General features: G+C 37.5%; 1 protein-coding gene across 3 annotated transcripts; it reads right to left on the bottom strand.

Annotated features, from left to right (window-relative positions):
- Positions 1-14: 14 nt before the first annotated feature.
- On the bottom strand, positions 15-17,438 carry LOC113111106 (constitutive coactivator of PPAR-gamma-like protein 1). Of its 3 annotated transcripts, XM_026275576.1 has the most exons (18): positions 16,615-17,438; positions 14,675-14,921; positions 13,811-13,893; positions 13,072-13,200; positions 12,201-12,291; positions 11,358-11,422; positions 11,048-11,286; positions 10,815-10,902; positions 10,474-10,695; positions 10,207-10,378; positions 8,658-8,907; positions 8,387-8,501; positions 7,080-7,289; positions 4,276-4,465; positions 2,602-2,740; positions 2,336-2,432; positions 1,763-1,926; positions 15-1,663 (listed from the first exon to the last, which is right to left on the bottom strand). In XM_026275576.1, the coding sequence occupies exons 1-18, from the start codon at positions 17,086-17,088 to the stop codon at positions 1,621-1,623; spliced, it is 3,018 nt and encodes a 1,005-aa protein (XP_026131361.1). In that variant the 5' UTR covers positions 17,089-17,438; the 3' UTR covers positions 15-1,620. The 3 variants fall into 3 exon arrangements, with proteins under 3 accessions (XP_026131361.1, XP_026131359.1, XP_026131360.1); XM_026275574.1 differs by having other exon boundaries at positions 15-1,926; positions 16,615-17,437; XM_026275575.1 differs by having other exon boundaries at positions 15-1,926; positions 10,815-10,899; positions 16,615-17,437.
- Positions 17,439-18,023: the final 585 nt, after the last annotated feature.

Genomic DNA, 18,023 nt, shown 5'->3' with positions numbered 1-18,023 from the left:
ATATACAAAACGAATTATTCTAAAAGAATAAAGACTTTTATTAAGCATTGTAAGTTGCGTTCAATTTCCTTCAAATACATCACACCACAAACTATCAACAGTCACTCAAACCCAACAGTAGTTCATTCTTTTACAAGCCATAAGTTAGGAAGAAACTCTGCTCAACTTACATCAAGGTAACCTACTTAGACTTGCGGCGGGGACTGAGGGGAATACACCATATTTCTGATCACTAATGTGCAATGAAAAGCATCAGGTTTAGATGGAGAAGTAATGACTCTCATTTAGAAGTATGTTTATAAATTCTGAAAACATTAAAGTAAACATCAAAATGATTACAAGTGTACTTGCTTAGTCTAAATTCTCAAATGGGAGGGTTGAACGTTTCGCAAAACTTGTTGCCGAGCTAAGAAAGGGTGTGGGGGCGGGGTTAAGATTGAAGCCATTTTTTCCATTTTTCTTTTAGAGATGGTTTGCTAGTATGACTGGAAAACAGCAACAGAGAACAATAATGTATACAGTGATGAGTACACCAGGATTAACAATATTTCAAGTGGCTAGATAATGTTGGAGTAAATGCAACAGAGGTCAATAAATCACAGAAATAATAAATTTAAGGTTAGCGCAAATCAGTTACTGACTAACCATTAACACCTTTTATAGGACTATTACTGATTATCAGCTCTTAAAAATTTTGCAGATGGGCACGGTATTTGTAATGAAGGAAGAAATAGGATAACATGCATTATAACTATACACCATTATGTTTTTTTTTTTGCTTTTTCTGTTAATCGTGAGCCATGCAGAAAGTTTAGCTGAGACAGTTGTACTAATGTGCTACGTTTGATTCAACAAACCACTGGTGCATGGCATTTTCTGACACGGAAAGAGACATTGGTGTTTTTCAAGAGCGAATTTGCAACTTGTGAGATTTGTCTAACCATTTTTTTACATTACCTATAATCGCTAATGTATGACATATTGAAATGATCAGAACTTAAGATGCAGCAGTAATTACTACTTTCTCAATGTCAAAACAATCACACGTTTAAAACACAAGTAAACTCACAGTGATGATATGTGAGAAATAAATTCTTGGTTTAGTTTTTTTCAAATCGTGAGTTTTACGTTTTCAATCAATAAAAAAGCATTTACTGTGACAATACAAACTCAATTACAATGGCATATATATATATATATATATATATATATATATATATATATATATATATATATAGTACTTGAATCTCAACTTGCTAAAACTTAAAGATTGGCAAATGAAAATCGTTTTTTTCGGTTTCTGCATTTCATCGAGAAAGTAAAATAATTTAATGTAACCAGTTTTGAAAAACGTTGATGCGGGAGCACACCGTCTTTTATCATTAAACTGGTACGACTCTCTATACGACTTGTATATCTATGTTTTACCGAGAGGTTTCCTCATCGTTACTTTGTGGTTTAAACTCGCTGATGTCAAAGAAGGATTTCAAAAAGTTGTAAGTCCTCATTTATCGCTTTCGGAGAGGAAAGAATGTACGCCAACTGTAGGTTTTCCATCCTTCCAGATATTCCTTAACACGTAACTGTCCATCAACCTTCACCCTCTCTATAAAAATAGGTTTACTCTTCTGTTTTTAAGACAGCAGTGCCCAGAGCTTCATCTCTGCAGCCCTCGCCATTTTCATTTAGTGCATTTAAATGAAGATTAGTATTGCACATTTTAGATTCGTTGCTAAAGGCACTTTCAGGTTGGTTTGTAGCCCTGCTTTCCCCTTCGTTCCCATTGAGCTGGTCTGCCTCTTTACCCTCCACCAAGCCGTTCTCTGCTGCTGTGGACCCTTCTAAGGGCAGGTGCGGTGTCCCCAACTTCGGCATCTTTCTGTCTTTTATCACTTCATTGGTTGAGGCAACATATGCAGGCTTGCTCTGTTAAAATTAATTTTGCAACATTTTTTACTGTCAGTATGCATCAGTCCGATCCAAAATTATGCCATCACTGATTTTTGAAGAATAACCATACACTGCATTTTAATAACGTAAACATCAGGACATGTGACCCCTGAAACTAATAAACTAATTCAAAAGTTTGTGGTCTTATGTTTTTTTTATGGTTTTGAAACAAGTCTCTTATGCTCACCAAGGCTGCATTTATTTGATCAAAAATACAGTAATGCTATGAAAAAATTTAAAATAACCAATTTCTATTTCAGTATCTTTTAAAACTATTTATTTCTGTGATGGCATAAACAGAATTTTTTAGCAGCTATTACTCCAAACTTTTGAACCAGCATATGTATTCTTGTTATTTTAAAATGTAGGAAACAATAAGATTCACCTGGTATGTTCCCTGACTCTTGAACCCTCTAGTGTGGTATTTGGTTCCTCGACCAAAGGTCCTTATAACAGGAGTAGAAATCACACCTCTTGGACGACTGTTCAGAGAAAAACACTCAATTTATATTATCAAAAAAAAAGTGAGTGAGCAAGTAAGTCCATTTAGAATACAGTAGGGATAAGAGAAGCATTACTAAGAGTATATATATATATAACATGTCAATTTATCTATAAAAACTAAGAATGTACTAAAAATGTAATGCTTACCCTCTGGTTGGTCCACCAACTGACACTAACTGTATGGGAAACGAGGCTCTTCCTCTTCCACGACGACTACCAGACCATTGACCCACCACTGTGCCTGCAATCTCAAGCTTACCACCCTGTGAGGGGATGGCTTGAAGCCCTATTTGAGAAGAATTAAATGAACAACATAACTTTAATAACTCTTTTAAGAAACCCCATCATTAAAAGACCAATCAAACAGGTTTAGCTGCTTCAGCTAATCACATTTAAGAGAGGAATGTATTTTTGAGCCAGATATTCGCAAAGAATAGGGGTGTGCCATATTGCCAAAAAAAAAAAATCTCACTATTTACAAGGATTTTATCGATAATGATATTAAGACAATATTTTGCTAAGGGTGTTATTGTGATAGTATCTTAAAGACTACCATGAAAAGCTGACTTATAAAGTTTTTGATATTCTTCATATTCTGTGTGGTGGTAAGTTCAACTTTTATTTTATGGGCATATTTACCTTTATAAATCCTTTTTCCCCCTTTTTTTTAAGTTTATTTTCTTATGAATCAAATTCTTACATTTAATTAGTGAATAATAAAATAAAAAAAATATTTATCAACTATATAAAGGGGTATAAATATATAGATTTTCTGCCCACATATCTTGAATTTGTGATATAATTCTAAATGTATTTTTATAAACTGAATCATGCAGTGAAAGAACACAATTAAAATGCGCACTAGTCTTAACGTCACATAATGAGTGAAATACACTGTTTGGGTGTTTAAAAATACCCTTATTATGGGTTATGAAAGGTCATATTTTGGTTTTGGGAGTCTCCAACAACAGGTTGACATGCACACAAGGTAAAAAACACTTTCATTGTCTTATAAAATGCATTTATTTTTACCTTACTCCCAGACGATTCGCTCAACGATTAATTTTTCCACCCCCTCTTTTGCGTGTCGCTAATCTGCACTGAATGGTTCGATTGGACTCATTTTAATTTCATCTTGCCTGTAATGCCTGATAAAGCAGTTTTTGTGAGCGAAGTGCTGCTTTATGTACAGCCGTTACCATGGAAACAGCTATTTTACCACTCCAAAAGTGGCACCTAGTGGCAAAGAATGAATTTACCTTTTTTATTTAGACCAATGCGAGAAGACCAACAAGGGGTGGGTGGGCAATATACTAATGTTTCATGCTGACATCAACATGAAACGGCTAGGGATTCGTTTTAAAAACGTCTCGCTTCAATGACTCCAAGTTGACTCTTTCTTTTGAGAGACAATAACTTTATACACGGTCCACTTTTAGATTTAAAACTTTGCAGGAGCTGTGTTACACACTGCGTGAAAGGTAATTTTCAAAAATCCAAAATGGGGCACTTTAATGGTTTTTGCAAAATACTTGATAATGTAAAATCGCACATCGTTAAAATAACAATTACGATATTATCGCAGATGATATATATCGCACACCCATAGCAAAGAATGGATTGATCAAGTTCACAAAACCACTCAGTGATTGTTTCTCACTATTACATCCTAGTAGTAAACATGGTATAAACATGTTACTTATAAAAAGCATTATTATTGTTTAAACATTTTCAAAACTAAACTACGAAATCATCAATTACTAACAAAAACTGTTTGGTATTTTGCTTACATTTGCCAATTAATCCAACAATCATTCTTACCAGGCATGCCCCTGCCTCTGCCATGCAGTGGGGGCAGAGGAGGTGGAGGGTAGAAGGTGCTGTTGGGGGGGTAGAAAGGCATTGCGTGTGGTGGTGGAGGGGGGAATGCGATCGGCTGGGGTGGCCGAGAGAAGTTCAGACCCTCCAGGATACTCTGATGCATCTTCTCCACCTTGGCAACTAGTTCAGTCTGGGGAACACAAGGAGTTACATGTAAATTTTATCTCTGTTAGATTGCAAACCCAGATTTGTAAGTACAATTTCTGTCTTATATATAAAGCTATCAACAAACTCAACGCTGTGGATTAATGGTTAACAGTTGAGTAAATATTACAAGTATATATACTGGGCAAAGCAATAAATTATAATGAGTTACAGCACCATAAACGAAAGTGCACTGAAGACTGAAGGCTCAACAAGTAACATTTCACCTCCAAATACATATTTGTTAAAAATTCTAAAGCAGAACATGTATATTTGTTTTTGCTAAAATAATTAAATATTAATTGTAGATTTAATTTGTATTCTGTTTTTGCTAAAATTAAATATGTGAGAGCACCTCTTGCCAAGGTCTTTTAATATACAATATGCCTATTATAGCTGTATTTTATTTACAAAGTAGTATAAATGTATTTTATATATACACTACAGTCCAAAAGTTTGGGGATGGTAAGACTGAATTTATTTTAAAGAAATCTCTTATTCTTACTATGGCTGCATTTATTTCATCAGAGAAACAGTAAAAACGAATATTGTGAAATTTTATTAGAATACCTGTTTTCTATTTTAAAGAGCCACACAGATGGGAAATCAAAAATTACCTATATTACAGTGCATGATGTAGCTGTCCATCAGTGTAAACAATGTGCAAAGTAATTAAACCAAAAAGTACACAAGTTATTGGCTTCTAAAGTAAGGAGTCGACTCTGAATCGCTGAAACGAGTCGTTAATAGATTTCAAATCTTTTGCCCATCTCTATGTACGTCACTAGGAACACTTTGCATAATAATCTCCGCCTACCGTCTTGGGAGAAATGGAACTCTGACCTGCCCCACCCCCCCACACAGACGCTCTGGTTGGTGTGATAGCATCATGTCGAGGAGACAGTGTGTTTTTAATTGTAAAGGCAAGTTTGTTTTATTTTCACTGCCAAAGAATGAAGATCAGAAGAACCAATGGCTAAAATTCATTTTTACCACAATACCAGAGCAGCACAACAAATCCCTTTTGTTGTGTTCACAACATTTCACTGATGACTGCTTTTCTAATCTCGGTGAGTACAAGTCGGGATTTTCAAAGCGTTTGGCCATAAAAGAGGGTTCATTACCAACTTTATTTAGACCAACGAGTATCTCCGAATCACAACGCGAAGTATGATTATGAAGTTATGTGTTTGTTTTCTCCCGAGCGTCTTATCAGTATGTGTGCTGTCTGCAGCCTTTCTCTGCGCTGATCTTCATTTACAAACACGTCATTAAAATGAAGTGTAACGCCGTGAATACTCAACGAAGAGACATGAGAGAGATATCTATAGAAAGCTTGACGTCTTCTTTAAAACTAAATAAGTGCTGCTAACAGATATTCTGTGATAAAGTAATCCATATGAAAGCAACGCGATGTCCGTTTTTCACGTCTCCCTTCATTATATCTAATGTGACCAAGCCCCCGCACTGAACGCTCTATTCAGATTCAAACTGAAGCGCGCAGCTTGAATACGCACACACAGAAGAAAAAGCTGCGAGACTGTTCAAGTTTTTTATTTTACTGTTTGCTTCGCGATGAGAGGAATAAGACATAATTCACCCCAAAAAGATGCTAACGCATTGTTTACCATGAAGTTGTGTGCGGAACAACCAATCCAAAACTGACTATGTCAGTTGACCAATCAGAACACAGTATGCTACCGAAAGGTGTGGTTTAAGGAAACTGAATCTTTTGAACAGCTTCGCGCGAACCGTTTGGGGATCTCTGAGAATTGAGGTAATTATAAAATGATATTTTGACAAAATGACAATGTTTTTTAACCTTGGATGGATTTAAAACTATTGTACAGGACTTATAAACAGTGATAGGAAGCTTAGAATTTTCATCTTACTGGCTCTTTAATATATTTTAAAACATATATTTTTCCTGTGATGCAAAGCTAAATTTTCATTGTTAATACTCCAGTCTTCAAAGACACACACACACACACACACACACACACACACACACACACACACAGTATAATACATTATAGATTTTATAAATTAAATCTTTACTATCACTTTTGATTAATGTAATGTGTCCTTGATGAATAAAAGTATTAATTTCTTGACGTTAAACATTTGAACAGTAGTAATAGAGGTAGTATAATGATTTGCCAAAAACCAAATTTACAGAGTTTGCTTTTACCGTTTAAAAATAAACTAAATGTATGAAAATGTTACAATAAAAAAAGATATATATAATTTTATTGACCTGGAATTACTAAACATATTGACAGCCCTGCTTGAATTTCTTCAGCCACCCAAGGTTGTTTATTTGTTGCCTTCGGAATCAGTATCAATAATGAAGTACTAAAGTCTGCTAGCGCACCGAAGCCAAAATTGGTCTCAATCTCAAAAAAAGGACCAGAGGCTGGTAGTGTACTGAAGCCATAATTGGTTTCAATCCACCCCCATCACACAGTTCTATCATCAATCTTTTCTGCTGTAGTACTTCAATCTGGTGTGTCAGTTTGAGGTCAGTGTTAAATCATTCTGTAATGGCTTTGAGACTCTTATGCATGTAAATAAACGCAGTGGTGCTGTGCTGCTTGTACCTGACCATCACAGAGGTCAATGAGTGGGGCCTTGTTCCTGCTGGCCCGGATGAGTTTACTCTGTAGCAGCTTGCCATCAAAATACATCCACGGACAGCAGTGTTCCCAGGGAATGGGCTGCCCACACACGTCATTGGCAAACAGCGCCATATCCACGCCGCTCATAAAAAGAGCAGCCAGCTGAACGCCGCGTGGATCCAGGTTATCAATCTGGCGGCGACAGATGCAGTGACAGTCAAACAAAGCTCTTGAGGTTAAATAAGCAGCTACATGTTACACAACCCAGCAGATAACAGCCCCTCCCCCCTCAGCCAAAGCACAAAGCAAGCATGAACAAATCTATCCATACATGTAGACTAATGCAGGAACAAATCCAGCCAATTCAGCCATTGAGAGCAACCTGCAATGGCAGCAGCGAAGCAAAAAGCGCATACAGACTGACAGACATGGACAGCCACAAAATAGCACAGCCTGCTGTGTGGATGGTCTACATGTTTTTATGAGCTCACAGCCACACTGACTGAAATGCACAGAAAAAAGCAGCTCAGCTAGCTAAGTAAACCATCTACACAAAAAGACTACATTCCTAGCACTCAGGTTGCTCAAATGCCAAGTCTTTTCCAGCAAAGCCAATCAGATGAAAACATGCTTTTACAAAGCATTAAGGCCAATCAGCCTGGCAGGAGTTCTTACAAAGTAAGAAGTATCCAGAAAAATACCTAAAACCCCACTTATTGTTTTAAATACGTTAATACACAAACATATCTTTATCAGATTATTAAATAAACTGGAAAGAAATGTGGGCCATTCACACCAAATCTGAATTGTGAAACACCATACACAAGATTTAAAACTAATATTATAACTTTTAACTCCTTAACAGAATATTTAATAATTTTAATTTCATATTTTAAATGGCTAAAAAGATTTTTCAGTTTGGATACTAAAAAATTAATTCAGGTATCAAACTTATATAGACATTCTGATTATAGTAAACTTTACTTTTGTTACCGTTATCATACTGGCCAAATAGCTTCGCATACTAATAACTGTTTGCGGATATTACAATTTTTGTTTCATGTTCATTTGACAAAAAAAGAAAATATATATATATATATTTTTTTTTTTTCAGAGAATGACAAATCTGTCAGCATATTTTACTCTGTCAGAGTAATTTTGGGCACAACTTTTTGTAAGTATTTTTGTTCATGATGTTTAGTCACATATGCCTTGATGTGAACGGGAATGTGGGTTTGTGGGTATTCTCTGGACACTCCTCCTCATGCATATTTCTCCACATAAATCACCTTCAGATCCTGCAGCTGGTCAGGCTCATAAAGTTTAGGAGAAAGTGCTTGAGCTAGGAAAGCGTCAAGTTCGTTACGACGCAAAATTCTTACTCCTGGCCATTGTAACATAAACCTGAAGTAAAACACAAAGGAGTGAAAAAACAAGAGCTGAAGAGGCTGATCCTGAAGGCCCTTTCTTCATTGGATTAAACCATCTTTAATTCTGGGAAAGCATTTAACAATGTTCCATAATGTTTTTTATGTCTTACGTAATTGTTTCGATTCTTACCGTAGCACACAACACAGCACTATAAGAGATGTGGGGACATTGGCAGGGTTCAGCATAGCTGGAGTGTCCGACCTCATGCAGGCCAAGAAAGCCCTCATCCTCCGGTTCTTGTCCTCCACCGCCTTGCCCAGCCAGAGTTTCTTCAGGTTTGGGCAGGTCCACTCCCGGAAAGGAAGAGCTTCCACCAGTTCAGGGGTGTGTGGAGATTTGCCTTTGTAAGCAGCCCATTCTTTGATTATCACTGTTGGATCTACAAAGAGAGATCAAAAAAGCTTAACTGGGGAATTTGTCTAAGACATTTAAAAAAATCATTAAAATATTGAGGGAAAATCGGCAAAAGATGATATTATAATACAAATTTTTTTTTAAAATCTTCAGATTGGTGAATCATGGGTAGTCAAGTTCTTTTTCCACTGTGAATTTGGCAATTAATCTTTTTTGCCTAGTTGTGTAGTAATAGTATATGCTGCTTAACTCCCAAGCTCACAGTAGATCTGCCAGTGTTTAGCTCTTCTACTTTCATATCTTGTATTCTAATTTCCAAAACAAGTATCATTATTCTAATATCAGAAAACAAAAAAGAATGTCAACAGCTAATATTAGTTTTTGAATGATGCTAATTATTGAAATTAATTTGCCCAGCTACAGCCTAGAATAACAAGCTAATGTCAACACTCAAGTGCACTCTCTGAATGATTAAATGAGCCCTCTACAGGCCCCAAGAGAGAATTTAGGCATTAAGAGCAGGGTTGGTAGTTTAGAACCAATTCCAATTATGTCAAAACAACATAAAAAAATCCAGAAATATGCAGGAATCAAATAAAAGTAACATTTAACAGCTGCTTTAGACCGCAAAATTCAGAACAGTCTATATATTATGACTATACTAGCTAGTCTTTTTTACTAATTTAATGCAGATTTATCCCAGGTGTGAGGAATTATTTTTCTTATTATCATTTTATTTATTTTTTTAACACCAAATCTACATCAAAGGCCATATTCATGGCAAAAATTATTAATAATGATAATAAAAAAAATTTTTTTTTTCAATATTTAATGCATTTTGCTACATTATAAAATTATTAAATATAATAAAAAATTTAACTTTAACATTTCAATGACGACTACATGAAATCGCTTATTTTAATAGTGGACAAATAAAAAATTTGGGCAACCTAATATTGAAATTTCTGAATAATACAATTAGGGAAGATGCAAAATCCTATGATGCTGCTTCATGTAAATAGATTGATTCTGAAATATCTTCAAAATGTTGGCTTTTTTGTAAATTTGGTAAAGGTCTGGCTCATGAATATTGATTACATTAAACAGATGGTCTCTCCATGAAGGTTATGTAACAAAATTGCAATTCATAAATTGGCCAAAATGCCAATAGCTTACCAAATTGCCTTGGTACTCCAAAAAAAAAAAAAAACTGGTATTTCCAAAACATTTTATCAAAACACAGAGAACTGTTAGAGGTTTCCTTATTAGCGATACTTATGATCGTTGGATTGTTCCAACTTAGCTGTGTAGCTCGGTTACTCACAGTCGGGGAGGTGATTTCTCCTCATGGCGAGTCTCTCTGCCTTCTTTTTGGCCTCGGCCAGGCTGAAGAGCACCCCGTAAACATACTGACGTACTGGCCGGTACAGCTGCACCGCAGAGGGTAGTTCTTTGTTAGCTTCATCCTCTATGGTGACAGATAACTTTATCTCACCCTGCAAAAAATACCCATCAAACACTGTCAACCATAACAGTTTAAGAAGGTTTAGTTTCAAAGTTACAGCTGAGTTGCTAGTAACTAAAATCTGACCTTGGTAAGAACATGGTAAATATATGGGTACATGAGGCCCTTTTTGTGTCTGTGCTCAGCGACTCGTAGCACTTCTGGGGCCACCATTGGTAAAGGGGGAGTGGTAATATCCATGTGATTTCTTGTTGGCATAGAAAGGAGGGATGGAATTTGGGCCTTGACCCCTATGTGACCTTTCCCCTCTGGACCTTGGTTTACATGGGAGGTCACAGAAAGATCAGACTGAAAGAGAAATGAAAGAATTCAAATAGATATAACATTATTGCATCAAGCTTGTCTATCAAGTTATATTTTAACCAGCATATAAGATTTTAACACATAGAGCTAAAAAGTCGACCCACTTTATTTTGGTCCCCATGGTCTCCTTCTGGGATGTTGTCCATCTGGTTTCTCTGTTTGTCCCATCCCTTGCGGTCACTTACGTGGCTACTTTTCAGAAAGAAATGGATGCACCAATATTAAAATTCAGCCAGATACCAATAAACCATATTTTTAGATTTTGCCCAATAACAGAAGAAGCCTTTTTTAAAAGTCAGCATATCCTACATACATTCCCTTGTTCTTGGTTACTCACTTGGCAGTGGAGCCTGTGTTTTCTTCATTCTCGGAGGACGAGGATGTGGACGAGGTGATGAAGAAGGCTGGGTCTGTGTGGTTGGAGTTGATGGGGGACAACCTCTCGTAGAGCGGCGTGTGCTGCTTCCCGTCATTAGGAATGTCGCTGTAGCTGTTCTGTTCTAGGAGCCCTTTAGCTGACGGGTCCGCCTCATGGACAGGTTCGGCCAACGGAGGGCCGGAATAGCCATGCTGGACCTGGGAGAATGAAGAGAAACACGTAAGCGTGAGTTATTCAGGATGGACCATAATGGTGAAATGGTACTCACCCCAGGTTTGCCTGGAATGTTAAGCATCTGCAGTGCTGCTGGCAATCCCATCTGATTTGGTCTGACTGTGGGCATACAAATGTCGAAAAGAATCTGGATCAATCACAGGAGCAAAAACGGAAAAAAATGTAGAGAAACTTGGAAAGAAAAACAACCATTCCCAGAAAAGACATATTTTTGAATGCTGAAAAAGCCCTAACTGAGATTCTAGTTATACCGCATGTCCACCCACCCTGGAAACTGACCTTGATGCATTCAAAATATGTGTAGGCACAGTGAGAAACAGCCCACATCCATACCATTCGAACAACACCAGAATATTTAAATCATGCAAAATGTCAGTCTGTCTGAATTTGATTGAAGATTATTATAGTTCTACAAACCAACAAATATAATTTGTCAAACATGCTCTCACTGATTGGAAGATGCTGAATTTAATTCTTCTCTCATCTTATAATGTTCACCTGACACCCTTTCAATGAACCTTTTGAAAGTTTTCAGGCGAGCTAAAGAGAGTTCTTCCAGACCGGCAGCTTTCTGTGCGAGAGTCCTTTCTAAAGAAGCCCATTTGTATTCACAGGGCACAGAGGCCATTCCGAGTGCACACAAGGTCTGAGGAAAGTGGGAAAATTTCTCACATTATTGTGAGGGCTGAAACAGAGAGACGGTTAAGAAAGAGACAGAGCGTGCCTCTAAAACCTGGCGTCAAACACAGACAGGAAAATACAGCACCAGGCGAGCATTAGTACACTTGTCCTGCTCCAATAATTTAACCAGAACCAACCAACAGGAACAGATGACGTTCTGTTAGAGAGGGAAAATCAAAAACATTGACAATCTTACCTAAATAAGGGGGAAAGTGAGGGAGCTTGCTGGCGGTGGCGTAATACTCCACTGCTTTTTTGAAACGGACAACTTTTTCATCAGTTCGAGACTAGAATGCAAAGCCACAGAATTAGCACTTACTGTCCACAATTCTTGCTAGTTGATAGTTCCCCCAAAAATGAACATTTTGTCATTCATTATAGTTTAAATGTATATGACTTTATATTGTTATCGTGGGAACTTCAAACTACCAGGAATAATTATTTATAAGAAATTATTCAGAATTTTGAATGCACTTTAAGAATACTTTTCCCATCAACTGCTCACAATACACAACACCGCTGTATGCTGCCTTAAGACGCGTGTGTACTCTGATGTAAACAAGCGCGGAGAAGCACATGGCAGAACACGTGAGAGATGCTCTAAACATAATGCAGCTGTTATCCCGGAAACAAAACAGCTTTCAGTTTCATAAAGTGTTTAAATGATTGAAATTGCCATTCAGATTTTTGTATTCACTATGGTGTTCATCACAGTGACAGATACATAAATATTTAGACTTAATAGGCTATTTTTCCCCCTAGATATTGTTTGCTGAGATATATATATATATATAGATATATGTATATATACATATCTATATATATATATATACATATCTATATATATATATATATATATATATATATATATATATATATATATAGGGAGAGAGATAGATTAAAATCACAGCCTTTCCGATTTGATGATCACACTAAGCCATAACGTGATTTTGTTTTTATCCTGATTAATTATGCAGCCCTACACGGGGTTGAGTAAATGATGACAGAATTTTCAATTTTGGGGTGATGTATCCTGTTAAACGTCCAACAATGGTGTGTTATCTTACCTGGGAGTGCTTGAATATGTCTTTAGCGATAGCTTCCAGGTCATGGACATCTTGTAGGTTGCGGACATAGTCTGCCACGGCTCTTATGACAACATCACATGGAGGAAGAACGAGTTGGTGGGCACGGACCTGCGTTAGAGAAAACAACCCATCACACCCCCAGCAAAGGCTCCTTCTGCTTAAAATGTGATGGGCATCATAGGAGTACATATCTGACTGGGTACAGTCCGACAAATTTACAAAAAAGCATTAGGTTTATCTGCTTAATTGACAATGCATATCATAAACTGCCACTTAACAGGCTTATTATAAAAGTAATTGCCAACTATAAACACAACCCCAAAGTCTGAGTATTTAAAACCAAAAGGGTACACGTTGAGGACAATGCTGGTGTGATTTTGCATGGTCCTGATTAGTTATTTGCCAGACCCCATTTCAATCTGGTTGTCAGGGAAACTGGTCACAGCGCCTGGTAACTGCGGGTCTTATTTTTACACCCTTTAAACATGTCCTAGTCAATGTAGAAAACCTTGAAATATTTGAATTATTATACAAAACACATTTATTTCCACTGTGTGATGCATATACAAGTAAAAAATAATATTCAACTGGAATACCAGAATGGAGTCAGGCTGAATGCATGTTTGCAAAACAGTTCTTAAATAGCTAACTGGCTATTCAGTGCTAGGTATTATATAAACAGGTAAATGACTTTTATCTTTTTTTTGTGTGGCTTTACCTTCAAGGATGCTAAAGGGTGCTCAGGGCCAAGTAAACTCCAGTGAAAGGCAGCCAAGTCTTCATCAGGCAGTATGTGATTCCCTATAAAAATAGAATTGAGTTATTTAAGCATGTATTGCAGAAGTATTAACTTGCAGCTGGAAAACATTCATCAGATCTGAAATGTAATGATTTGTGACACTATTGATAACATTTGAGCCATTCTTCTACTCTCTACTGAGAGTCAAAAAAGTTGGAATTTCAATTACCTTTAAAAAAAAAAAAAAAATGTATATAGTCAACATAAATCCATTCACAAATGACTTGCACAGCATTTACTAGCCTTATCTTACATGCATATAGTTTGGGGTCAGTTAGATTAAGTAATGCACCAAGGCTGCATTTATTTGATCCAAAAAAATACATACATAATTCAACAGTTAAAACTGTAACGTTTTTCATTTACTCCTGTAATGGCAAAGCTGAATTTTCAGCAGAAATTACTCCAGTTGTCAGTGTCACATGATCCTTCAGAAATCGTTCTAATAAGCTTGCTGTTCAAGAAACATTCCCTATTATTATTATTAATGTTAAAAACAATAGCATTGCTTAGTATTTTTGTGGGAAAACCATGATTTTTGATTTTTTTTTTCTTTTTGTAACTATATGTACATAACACTTTTAATCAACGTAGAACAACCTTACTGAATAAGACTATTAATTTCCCCAAAGTTTGTGTAGGATAAAGGCAAACTATTTTGTCTTCAGAAAAACATGCACAGCTGAATCATTGACAATATGACTAAGAACATGCATTAGGCAAATAGGGCCAATGTAGATGTCCTTTTGACTTGACCACTGACAGGCAATCCTACAAACCTACCTAAAAGTGAAGCAAAGATGACAAAACGATTTGGATTGAGATTAAGTTGCTTGGCTACTTCGTGCATCAGGTATTGGCTGGTGGTGAGGCTTTTTCCATTGCGGCTGAGTTTGAGAGCATGGGCACTGAAGTAGTACGGGATGTTGCAAAGGGCGTAATCAGAATCATAGGCAACCAGGGCATGGAACCCATTTTCTCGAAATAAGGCAATCACTTCCTGGTGATGATCCTCGATGGTCTGGACAACCTGAGTGAAAAAGAAAATTACAGGAAGGCTCGTTAGAAAAACTAATTTACATTTATGAGATTGACTATACTCCAGGCTTTCACAGATTTCCACGAAAGGTTGGGTTTTTTAATTGTATCATATTTTTCAAATGCTTTAATCGATCAGCACAATTTCAACAAATCAATGAAGAGATGATTCTTCTTAAAACTATACATTGAGCAAGAGGATGTTTACTGGGGTTTAACTGATAAATGAACTAAATAAATAAATGCAAATAAAAGCACTCATGGGCAAGAATCTCAAGTGTTATGTGTCTCTCTGGTCAAAACAGGGCCAATAAACTTAGTCACAGCCTGTACGGCTGCTAAACCTCAGCAGAAGTGACGCAGGGAGCATGCAGCCAATCACAGAGCAGTGCTTACTTTTCTTGTGTCACAAGAGTGTGACCTATCAGCCAATCACAGCAGAGCAGAGGAGGCGCTTCTTTTTCCCAGCACAACCTACTACTACATGGCTTCATTTCAGCATTCATACATAAACGCATGTCTTTATTCTATTCTGAGAGATTTGTATTTGGTTGTTGCGGTATAAGGTTATTAATGAGTAGACAGACATTGTCTTTAATTATTGTTTAATAATAATATTTTTTTTTATTATTATTTTTACACTTTACTGCATTGCTTGATTTTGAAATGTTGTCTTTTTGTATTTATTTACTTGTGCTTACTTTTAATCAGTTGCCTTTATTGATTCTTCTGTAATATCATTGTAAAATAAAGGTGTACAAATGTTAAGTATTGTAGATTTGCATGCACTGACAGACACAGTTTTGGATTTGCTTTTAAACTCATTTCTAAAACACCGACTCATAGACTAACATGCCAGTTTCATCCTGTACTGCTGACATCTCCATGTTCCCCAAATGTCTGTGGAAATGAGATCTGATCAGATACCAGCAGCATGTCATACAGATTTGTGCCCAAGACCTGTCACACCCAACCAAAGCATTTATGATCCAATAAGTTGGATCCCTGCTTAAAAAAGCATCTTAAACCAGCCTGAGCTGACTCGCTGGTCTGTATGTTGGTTTGTAAAGAGGTACTGGGCACTTTCAGTCACTCAGTCAGGGAAAAACAAACCAGCTGCTACTGGTTGCTAAAACAAAAAAACAAACCAGCTGCATAATACCACTGTATTATGATTTAAGACCTACACTGGTTTACATATGTATAATGCAGTTTCACTAACAGCCAAGTTTGGTCTACTGGCTGGTTTCAGATGGGTTTGGGGAACTTTTCAGCTTGGTCAGGCTGTGAGACCAGCTTAAACCAGCTGCTGATCTTAGTTTAACCATGTCTGTTTCTAATAATAATGCCAAATCAAAACCAGGTTAGGTCTTGATTAAAATCTGAAGAAAACAGTTTCACAGACAGCTTATTTTGATTAGCTAGTCTGGTCTAACTAACTACTGTCTTCAGATGGCTTTGGGGAACTTTTTGCTTGATCAGGCTGTGAGACTAATTGTACCAACTAAGACCAGCAAACCACCTTAAGTTGTTTTGTTGGTCTAGATACACAACAAGAAAGCAGTCTAGTCCACCTGCTAGCTGACAACCTCCTGTCTTGTAAAACGAGCACTTAACTTGATCTGGTTCTGCTAAGCTAATGGCTGCTTATGTAAAAAACACAGCGAGCATCTGTCGTTACTCACCCCGATGTGGAACCTGAGGAGCGCCAGGCGGATGCAGTGGGCCATACACACGGGGGGCAGGAACCAGACCTTGGGTGGCGGGGTACCCTTGTTTTGGACGTGGCTGACGATCTGCTGGGCAGTCTGTCTCTCGTTCACCTGTCGCTTGACCCACTCGTGGAGACGGCCTTTCTCCAGGGCGCCATTGAAGCACACTAGCAGCTCGATGTTGCCGTTGAAACAGGCTTTGGCGAGGGCGGCGAGGTACCCGAGCATGTGGTTCCACTGGCCCCCGCTCACCCAGTCGGTGTAGAATCCGCCGTAGAGCCGGTGCAGGCAGTTCTCGGCGTCCACTAGCAGCCGGAGCGGAGTTTGAGGGGGTCTCTGTCTGCCGCCGCCGACCATACTCCCGCGGGCGAGTTTCTGGAGCTCCACCGGCACCACGGCATTGGGGCAGTGCTTCTCTATGTATTCCTGGAAACCCTGCACACCCATGACTGTTGTTGGTTAATATGATATCTACTGTTAATTTCGGGTTGAGTAAGAAAGTAAAATTGTCAGAAGAAAATGAAGACAGAGAGAGAGTTGCAAGCAGTCAGCCTCTCCCGAATGCTGAAAACCGGACTGAAGAATATTGCGGCGGATGTGGAAGTTGATCAAATCGACATTCAGTCAAATCGGAGATGCATCTGTAGTTTTTGGTGAGTTGTTTTTTGGTTCATGGCTGCTAGCCGCCATGTGCACCCTTATGGAGCCATGTCTGTGGTCTGGATGAGTCTGGTGTGTAGGGGAAAGAGAGGAGCGCAGAGACGCAGGGCACGCACCGTCACACCGAGGAGGAGTCTGGAGTTCAGTGGGCGCGGTTCGCTGGGAGAACTGTTGCATGTTATGATACTCTCTCTCTCTCTCTCACACTATTATAAAATGTCTCGTAACTGTTTAAAATGTATATATTTCTCAAAACCACTTTAAAGTTAGTAGTTAAACTAGAATTGGCAGCTTCTGTATTCTTCCGTTTAAGTACTGGACATTTTAGTCATGTGTAACTGTGAAATTTCTAAATAACGATTAACTTTTTTTTACTTTCTAAGGATCAATTGTTATAAGTTAATTATTCAAAAATGAACAGCTTTTTTAATACTTGGGGTCCATCTGTTGGTTTATGGTCTGGTTGGGTACAGCAAAACTAAATGGTTTCTAAGTTTCAGTCCATAGAGGGCGCCAGTTGTTAACTAAATTTGACATTAGAAGCCAGACATTTTTGCACATTCATCTATACAGTGGAAATCCGTAATAATCAAAACATTATGTTCTTATATCGTCTCTTGTGTTCCACAAAAGACAGACAGTTATTCAGTTTTTTTTAAGATGGAATGGACTATCCAATTAACCAATAAACTACCACATAAGACATTAACAGTCAAAAACTT

The sequence above is a fragment of the Carassius auratus genome, chromosome 11, assembly GCF_003368295.1.
Source record: "Carassius auratus strain Wakin chromosome 11, ASM336829v1, whole genome shotgun sequence".
NCBI lineage: Eukaryota > Metazoa > Chordata > Actinopteri > Cypriniformes > Cyprinidae > Carassius > Carassius auratus.
Note: the sequence above shows the minus strand (reverse complement) of the source record. Positions and strands in the feature narration are given on the sequence as shown.